At 44.5% G+C, this 10,004-nt stretch overlaps 1 protein-coding gene across 1 annotated transcript in view; it reads left to right on the top strand.

The window, feature by feature from the left end:
- The first annotated feature begins 296 nt into the window (after positions 1 to 296).
- The window catches only part of LOC124613644 (beta-3 adrenergic receptor-like), a 130,816-nt gene continuing 121,108 nt past the window's right edge, over positions 297 to 10,004 (top strand). Inside the window, exon 1 of the mRNA XM_047142360.1 lies at positions 297 to 469. Coding sequence (XP_046998316.1) covers positions 297 to 469 — 173 coding nt within the window. The remainder of the gene's footprint in view (positions 470 to 10,004) is intronic.

Raw genomic sequence — 10,004 nt, 5'->3', positions numbered from 1 at the left:
TGGCGGATGTCGACCGGTATTTTTCTGCTGCTACAAATGACAGAATGATACCACGTTGGTCCATTTCGGATGCATTCGTAATGTCTCCGTTGTTCACATTTCTGTATTTACCGCGCTCATGTCAGAAAGACACGAATGCCACAATGATCCCTTGTCCACATGTCGGTGCTTGTACAGCCGCATCGGAGTCGGGCTAAGTTGCTTATAGTTGCTGCAATGCCCTCAAATGTAAACATGTTGATGGCCCCATACATATGAAGCGGCACGCGTTCTGCAGGGTGGCGGATGCGGCTCGCATGGCGTCCAGCGGCGAGGACAGGCTGTGGACGGCGCTGCCAGGGCTGGAGGCGGTCACGGCCGCCGGCCCCTGGACAGACCCCGCCCCCGCCAACGCCTCCAATGGCACGGACGCGCAGCTACCGAGCCAGAGCGCCGAGGACACTGAGCTGGAGGCCTTCTACTTCTACAGGTACGTTCTGCTTGCCTGCAGTATTTAAACCCACGAAATATATGTCTAGATATTTTTTTTCCCGCACTGTAATAATCTTGGAAACAGAAAAAATTGTAACAACTACAGAGGTATTTCTTTAATCAGCGTTGTGGGTAAAATATTCTCAGGTATTGTTGAAAGGGAAGAGCGAGTGTTAGTCGAGGACAAACTGGATGAAAATCAGTGTGGGTTCAGGCCTGTTAGAGGTTGTCAGGACCAGATCTTCAGCTTACGGCAAATAATGGAGAAGTGTTATGAGTGGAACAGGGAATTGTATCTATGCTTTATAGATCTAGAAAAGGCATATGACCGTGTTCCTAGGAGGAAGTCATTGTCCGTTCTACGAGATTATGGAATAGGAGGCAAACTTTTGCAAACAATTAAAGGTCGTTACACAGATAGTCCGACAGCAGAGTTGACATTAAATTGAGTTCATGGTTCAGAGTAGTTTCAGGGGTAAGACAAGGCTGCAACCTGTCTCCACTGTTGTTCATATTATTTATGGATCATATGTTGAAAACAATAGACTGGCTGGGTGAGATTAAGACATGTGAACACAAAATAAGCAGTCTCGCATATGCGGATGACTTAGTTGTGATGGCAGATTCGATTGAAAGTTTGCAAAGTAATGTTTCAGAGCTAGATCAGAAATGTAAGGACTATGGTATGAAGATTAGCATCTCCAAAACGAAAGTAATGTCAGTGGGAAAGAGATATAAACGGACTGAGTGCCAAATAGGAGGAACAAAGTTAGAACAGGTGGACGGTTTCAAGTACTTAGGATGCATATTCTCAAAGGATGGCAACATAGTGAAAGAACTGGAAGCGAGGTGTAGCAAAGCTAATACAGTGAGCGCTCAGCTACGATCTACTCTCTTCTGCAAGAAGGAAGTCAGTACCAAGATTAAGTTATCTGCGCACCGTTCAATCTTTCGACCAACTTTGTTGTATGGGAGCGAAAGCTGGGTGGATTCAGGTCACCTTATCAATAAGGTTGAGGTTACGGATATGAAAGTAGCTAGGATGATTGCAGGTACTAGTAGATGGGAACAATGGCAGGAGGGTGTCCACAATGAGGAAATCAAAGAGAAACTGGGAATGTACTCTATGGATGTAGCAGTCAAGCCGAACAGCCTTAGATGGTGGAGTCATGTTACATGGATGGGAGAAGCAAGGTTACCCAAGAGACTCATGGGTTCAGCAGTAGAGGGTAGGAGGAGTCGGGGTAGACCAAGGAGAAGGTACCTGGATTCGTCATTAAAATTCGACCGAGGATGTGAGAACGATATCCTAAATTCAAACTGTGCGCCCTAAAACACTAATAATCATCATCTAAATTCAAACAGAACTTTTGTGCTTTCTCTCTTGGGGTGATGGCAAATAAGAGTCTTAATGGTGTCAAACTTCCAGTTACCCGAGAGGACAGATTTATGCACTGGCACCGTTTGTATTTCACGTCTGTATATGATTCACTTCCATTTTCGTTCATAAGTAAAGCTGTCAGTGCAAACATTGGTTTGAACACCATTGCGCTGTACGAGGCATTCTAAGTCATTGGCTTCCTCCATCTCTTGAACTGACTAAGCCAGCCAGTGATGGGGGACCTACAGTTTAACGGCGACTCCGAACCACTCGGAGCTTTTCCTATTAACAGCATTGTCGCAGGTGAAAGTAGCCATAAGTGAAACTACTGAAGTGTTCAGATCAACCTTTGGGTTGATGACCCCTTTATTTTGCTCATCCATTCTCCCACGAAACCTATGGCATGGTACTTTTAATAGACATATACAGGGTTGGCCAGAAGTCACGACCGGAAATGTTTAATCTTACTCTATTGAAAGAAGAAATATCATGAAAGGCAAACAGGAACATGAAACGACACCCTGGCTCCAGTAGAAACTTTATTTAAAAGAAAAAGCTACGTGCAAGAATGAAATAACTCAGAAGAGAATAATCTTACACATTTCTTACATATGTCAAACTGTCCCTGTAGGAGCACGCTGACCGTCATTCTCGGCGCAGGTATGGATTCCCTGTCATGTACGTCTGCATGTCCGCCCCAGCGTTTAGGGAGTAATCATTCTCAGAACTGTCATTTGCCGAGATATAAACAGACCGAGCGCTGGGACCCACAGCATAATCGTCTCTCATTACAAATTTGCGGCGAGCCGTTAATGCTGGAGAAGTTGCAAGTAATGTTCGCATGAATCATGTCGCTTATTCATATGATAAACACGGAATTCATTGATGATTTCTGGTCGAAATGAACAGGAAGACTTATTCCTCATTCAAGGACGCATGTAGGTTCTGCGAATTTTCATCTGAGCCGACGGCCTCCCTGTCGATTTGCTGGTGATACAGTTAAACATTCAGTAACTTCATTAACGTTGTCATATTTCTTGGGTCTTCCACAGCGTTGCGCATCTGTCACAAACCCAGATGCAAAGGCCTTTCTTTCCAGCTTCCGAAAGTCAGTCTCTGTTGGGGATTCTTTCTTTAACCGATTAAAAATATGTTACCTTATGTTGAAACGTCCCCTTAGAAAAATTAATGAATTACTGTGCTGATAAACCCCTTACGATATTTGCTTTTCAAACACCTGAGCAAAACTGAACGTACTCAGACATTACTTTCTTTACTTATTCTGATCAACACAAAACTGACACACAATATTTTTAGCACAACGCAATCTGACTTTTAATAATCCCTACAGAAGAATGGCCCCGACTAACATCAACCTACACGTTTCACAAATCACTTACCTCACAAAAATCTTCGTTACTCGAACTACTGCAATACAGCGAGCGCCACTACTGCCAGCTAAATAAAAGATTCAAACTACTGAAGTCACTAACTACTGATAGGCTTAGTTATCAAATGAAATATTTTGATAAAGAACAAACAATGTATTTACCTTAATAGTGTTCAAAAGTCATAATATATATATATCAGTTCATTACATCCAGTCTTACAAATTTACCGTCTCTGATGGACAAACGTCCAGATCATCCGCTCTCAAAACTCCGACATTTCTCTCCCCAAATCCACCACTGCTGGTGGTTTACCTCCAACTGCGCAACGCTACGTGCTGTTAACAGCCAACTGCGCAACACTACAATGGCGAACAACAATGCGAATCAGCCACAGACTGCACACAGCACAGTCATTGATTTTCATACAGAGCGCTACATGGCGTCACCAACATAAAAACCTAAACAGCCTACTTACAAAGTCATCATGTGTCTCATCTGCTCTTCCTTTTCAAGCACCCATACGCTAAGAAGGACGGAGCAAGGAGTTCATCAAAAGCAGACTAGCAATGGCAAAAAAGCCATTCCTGGCCAAAAGAAGTCTACTAATATGAAATAACGGCTTTAATTTGAGGAAGAAATTTCTGAGAATGTACGTCTGGAGTACAGCATTGTATGGTAGTGAAATATGGACTGTGGGAAAACCGAACAGAAGAGAATCGAAGCATTTGAGATGTGGTGCTACAGACGAATGTTGAAAATTAGGTGGACTGATGAGGTAAGGGATGAGGAAGCTCTACGCAAAATCGGAGAGGAGAGGAACATGTGGAAAACACTGATAAGGAGAAGGGACAGGATGATAGGACATCTGTTAAGACATGAGGGATTCACTTCCATGGTACTAGAGGGAGCTGTAGATGTCAAAAACTGTAGAGGAAGGCAGAGAAATTGGAATATAGCCAGCAAATAACTTAGGACATAGGTTGCAAGTGCTACTCTGAGATAAAGAGGTTAGCACAGGAGAGGAATTCGTGGCTCGTGGCGGACCGCAAATTCAACAAGTCATTGGAAGTCCCCTGCAGAAATATTGAGCCATGTTGCATCTGCAGCAGTCCATAATTGCAAAAAGTTGTCGGTGCAGAATGATATGTACGAACTGATCTCTCGATTATATGCAACAAATGTTCGAAGGGATTCAGTCGGTGCCGGCCGTTGTGACCGAGCTGTTCTAGGCGCTTCAGCCCGGAACCGCGCTGCTGCTGCGGTCGCAGGTTCGAATCCTGCCTCGGGCATGGGTGTGTGTGATTTCCTTAGTTTAGTTAGGTTTAAGTAGTTTTAATTCTAGGGTTCTGATGACCTCAGTGCACTTCCATAGTGCTTAGAACCTTTTCAACCATTTCAGTCAGTCGGCGATCTGCGTGCCTAAGTTGTTCAAAATGTTCTTCAAACTAATTGCAAACACTTGTGGCCTAATTACATGGTGCATTGTCATCCAAAAAAATTCCATCGTTGTCCGGAAACGTGAAATCCATGAATGGCTGGAAACGGTCTCAAAATAGCTGAACATAACCGTTTGCAGTCCATGATCGGTCCAGTTTGACCAGAGGACCCAGTCCATTCCACATAAACACAGTCGACACCATTATGGAGTCACCGCCAACTTGCGGAGTGCCTTGTCGATAACTTGGGGCCATAGATTCGAGGGTTCGGCACCATACACGTACAACCATCAGCTTTTACCAACTGAAATCATGACTCATACAACCAGGCCACGGTTTTCCATTCGTCTAGGTTTAAACCGACATGGTCAAGCGCTCAGGAGAGGTGCTGCCAGCGATGTCGTACTGTTAGCAAAAACACTCGTGTGCGTCGTCTGTTGCCATAGCTCACTGAAGAGACAAGGGGCATGGATCAGCGATGTGTGGATATCGGCAGTATCGTGTGCACATGGTATAAAAGGGTATTGCATTGGCAGAGCTGTCATTTGTACAAAGGTGATTCATGTCAAAAGGTTTCGGAATTGTGTAAGGCCGCAGCGCGCGGGTTAACAGAGAATGAATGCGGAGTGTTAGTTAGAGCTCGACGCATAGGATTTTCCATTTCGTAAATCGTTAGAGCATTTAGCATTCCGAAATCTACAGTGTCAAACGGGTGTCGAGAATACAAAATTTCAGGCATTACCTCTCACCACGGACAACGCAATGGCCGACGACTTTCACTTAACGATCCGTTAACAGCGGCGTTTGCGTAGAGTTGTCAATGCTAACAGACAAGCAACAGTGCGTCAAATAACCGCAGAAATCGATGTGGGACGTATAACGAACGTATCCTTTATGACAGTGTGGCGAAATCTGGTGCCAGTAGGCGTGGCAGCAGACGAAGTTTCCGAACACCACGACATCGCTTGTAGCGCATCTCCTGGGCTTGTGATCATGTCGGTTTGAAACCTACACGATTGGAAAACCGCGGCCTGGACAGATAATTCTGATTTCAGTTGGTAGGATCTGATAGTAGGCTTCCAGTGTGGCGAAGACGCCACGAAGCTATGGACTCAGGTTGACAACAAGGCACTGTGCAAGATGGTGATGGCTCCATAATGGTGTGGGCTGTGTTTACATGGAATGGACTGGGTCCTCTGGTCCAACTGAATCGGTCATTGACTCGAAATGATTATGTGCTGTTACTTGAAGACCATTGGCACCCATTCATGGGCTTCATGTTCCAAAACTTCGATTTCATATCACTGGGCCAAAGCTGCTCGTGATTGGTTCGAGGATCATTCTGGACAATTCGAGGGAATGATTTGGTCAAATAGATCGCCCGACATAAATCCCATTGAACATTTATGGTACATAATCGAGAGGTACGCTCGTGCACAAAATCCTACGCTGTCTATACTTCCACAATTAGGACGGATATACAGACAGCACCGCTCATTATTTCTGCAGGGGACTTCTAAGGAGTTGTTGAGTCCATGTCACTCAGGGCTGCTGCATTATGCCTTGCGAAAGGAGCTCCGACATGATATTGGGAGGTATCACATGACTTTTTTCGCCTCATTGTATGATATTGTTCGCTCACTGTTGCAATCGTCTATATCTACATCTATATGATTCCTCAGCTATTCACTATTAAGAGCCTGACAGAGCATTTATATCTGTCAGAGTATTAACCCGAGTTATTAGTTTAGTAATCCTTTGTGTGGGACGCACGCAAACGAAGAGGGAGGATCCCAGGTAGCCAAGAACAACAGAACTTTATTATAACATAGAATCACATTATAATTTTGAGAAACTGGAACAGCTTCCTAGTGAAGGCAACACAAAGACCATCCTGATCTGCTGAAAGGTTATGACTAATATAATAATAGCTCCTGAAGATGCAAATGAGCACTCAGTGCCTCACTATCGAGAAGCACTGTCGCAGACACAGTCCGTATAGGCTACACAGGCGATGTCCTAGATGGCGTGCAGTGCACTCTGAGGAATGTAGTCGCTGCAGTCATGAAATAGGTCGTTATTATCGATCCTGCAGCACGCTCTCACTGGTTTGCGGTAGAGCGTCAAAGGTGTGTAGCGGTCATACTATGGTTAAAACTTTTCTATCTTAGAAAGACATCATTGGAGTGCACTTTGAAGCTGTATCGGCAGGACTTGCGTCCGGTGCGTATCCCCTCCGACGGTGGAAGTTCATAGTTGCCGGCAAGAGGTGACATAGCTAATAACTACACAGGTAGTGACCGCGGTGGTCGTACCATGTATTTCATATAATGAGTGGCCGCATCAAAACTGACATATTATTGGTGGCCATACCAGGGCTATCGTTAGCTATGGTCCGCATCTGAGTCCTGGCGGGAGGTAAGAGGATCCAGGTGGTGGTGTCAGTGCAGGGGAGTCGTGGCGCCAGTCGCGAACACCTTTACAGGAGGAGAACCGTCTTCGTGAGTGGACAGGCATGCAGGCAACACCGAAGCACCTCATCCTGCAGGCGCTGCAGGGTCTACATTCTGGAGGCACTATTCGAGGCCCTCGCAGTGGAACCATAGGTGAGGGAAATGTGGACAGTCATACGGTACAGTCGGAGCTTGACGTCTAGGTTCAATTCCCTGCTGTTGAAGAGCGGATACAAAGATTTCATCAGATTTTGCCAGTCTTGGATGACGTGTTCCGCACGTCGGTGGAAGAGCAGTTTCTTATACATCCCGACACCTTGATATTTGGTATCTGGGTATCATGGGACTCTTACGCCTGCAATATGTTGTGGCGGAGGATAGGGCGTATTTTGTAGACCGCCCTAGTTTTGGCGGTACTGAGAACAGTCTCGTTTGAAAGACAATAGGCGCCTGTTGCATCCACCTGCCTCTGCAGACGAGCGATGAGCTGGTCGGTGTTGTGGCCGGTGATACAGGGCGCCTTATAGTCGGCATGTTGCGCCAGGTGGTAGTGCAGGAAGATGAGCTCTGGGAGCTGTCCTATAAAGGCTGCGCGACGGAGGAATGCCGGGAACTTGCAAGGTAGTGCCGGCTGCATCCGGTGGATGTGACACCCGTGATATTTCAGCGGCTGTCACAGGCAAGATGAATTGCGTCAACTTGATAGAGTGCATGTCCTTGTGGGGCATGTAACTAGATCGTAAGACGCCTGCCGTACGCCATAATAATTTGAAGGTCATGAAAAAGAAAATATCGGTTTCACGTCCGCTCCAACCCCCCCCCCCCCCCCCCCCCCCTGTAATGTCATTTTCGGTGCGTTAAGCCAATTCAGCACTTCAGCCCTGAATCTGTGGTCCCTGAAATATCTCTATTACGTTTCATCAAGACTTCAGGAATTATTCGACAATCAATGCCAGCAGATAACTAAAGAGCTGCCACATATGTGACATTCATGTGACGTTCATACACTCCGCAACACGTTCATGACACCCTTTGCGCTACATTCCTCTGATAAAGTACAGAACCATTGTGACTGAACTCTAATGGTCAGGGAATCTTACAAACAACGCATAAAATGACATTTCTACAGTCAAATAATGATGCAATTGATAATATCGAAAAATGTTCAGAGTTTGTTGAGGAGTAAGGAACTGAAGTGGCGTCCACCACTGCAGCTCGTAAAATCATAGACAAATAATGAAGGAATCTATTTGGTAACATTTTTGGTGTCTTATGTTCATGATTAGCAATAAGACAGAGACGCAGCATTGGTAGAGGTAACCTCTGAATTCATCGACTGTGACAGAATCTTAAATTTTATCAGTGAAGGTGCATTAAGAGTAGAAGTGCTCTTGAAAGTTCTAGAAATATCACTGTCACAGTTTGAGTTTCCTGTCCAGCTAAATGTAGGAGCTAAACAGGTTACAGAATGGCTCGCTTATAGCGCTAAAAAATTCGAAAACTTTCTGACGTGGAGCCTCTCTCATCACTTCTATGCCAAACATGTTATTACTCACCAACATTCAAGAAGAGAAAATACGTAATTTGCCGTTATCGGATACTCGCTTTCGATCTACCATTCGTATGTTTTTAGCATTCGCTTTCCTGTATTCCTGACCGCTGTTCTATTTACACGAAGCAGTAAACGCCATACAGGATGGTATTCTATAGAATCAACACATAAACACTTTTGAAAACATCCTGATTCCGGTTTTCTACCGTTTCTGTAGACAGTTTATCCCTTGAACCAATCCATGCAAGTCCTTTGCAAACAAAATATGTTTTAGTACTCAAATGACAGGTACATTAACGATACATTGAAGCTTATGCCTACTTATTCGTCAATCTTTTTATATGTGATATATTTCATACCACGGGAACCCCCACAGATATATTAATACATTTTTGTTTGTATCACTGTGTGAACCCAACGGTCACACAAATTCATTCGACTAAAATTCTGGGTCTTTTTCATTTCACCTCATTTCCTTATACTGGAAGAACAGTCGGAGTGAACGTCTCTAGTTCTCGTTGTAACTAGGGCTGTGAACAGATGGCGGGTTAATCGAGTTAAATAACGAAGTGACAAAAGCATCGAACAGCGAGTTCAAAATGTCCATCCGGATATCTCCTTGATGCCCATGATTTCCGTGAGTCGCTGAAGTCAGATGACTGGTCCTTTGAATAGGACGCGGCAGATTTTCTTCTACATCCTTGTCAGTTCTAAACTTGAACTCAGTCTCCAATTATCTAACCATTCACGAGTCGTTAAACCCAAACAACCCGGTTCTTATTTTCCCATTCTTGAAGGGCATGATCAAATCGTTTTCTGCCAACCACAGCTATGTTTTGTCTGGTTACCGTAAGTCTGTTAACTCATCTTTTCAATGGCACAGCGTGAATTCTTACCTCAGCCTTGATTAACTGGACAAGTACTCCGTCCCTAATAACTACGCTGTCGACGTGACGCTATGCTTCTGTGCCTTAAAAGAGTGTTCTCGTTTGCCCTAAGTGATTCGGCAGCTTTTCGTACAAGTCGCCACTCATTCAAGCCAGTTGACATCTGTTCCCATAAAATGTTTCAGGTGAACGTAAGTACAGTTTATTCAGCCCCAGTCGAGTACTTGTCTAAATGAACTTGTGCCCCGCCCGGAATAACCTCACTGGCAAACTTTCAACAATAAACCTCCTTGAGAACAACACATTTTCGTAGGATGGCCTCGATGATTAGCCTGTTTGGTTAACAATTTATTTGTTATTATTGTATTCGATTCAAAAATACTACATGTAATGGATGAGTTTTAACATGTTGTTGTTGTTGTTGTTGTTGTTG

This window comes from Schistocerca americana, chromosome 4, assembly GCF_021461395.2.
Source record: "Schistocerca americana isolate TAMUIC-IGC-003095 chromosome 4, iqSchAmer2.1, whole genome shotgun sequence".
NCBI classification, from domain to species: domain Eukaryota; kingdom Metazoa; phylum Arthropoda; class Insecta; order Orthoptera; family Acrididae; genus Schistocerca; species Schistocerca americana.
Note: the sequence above shows the minus strand (reverse complement) of the source record. Positions and strands in the feature narration are given on the sequence as shown.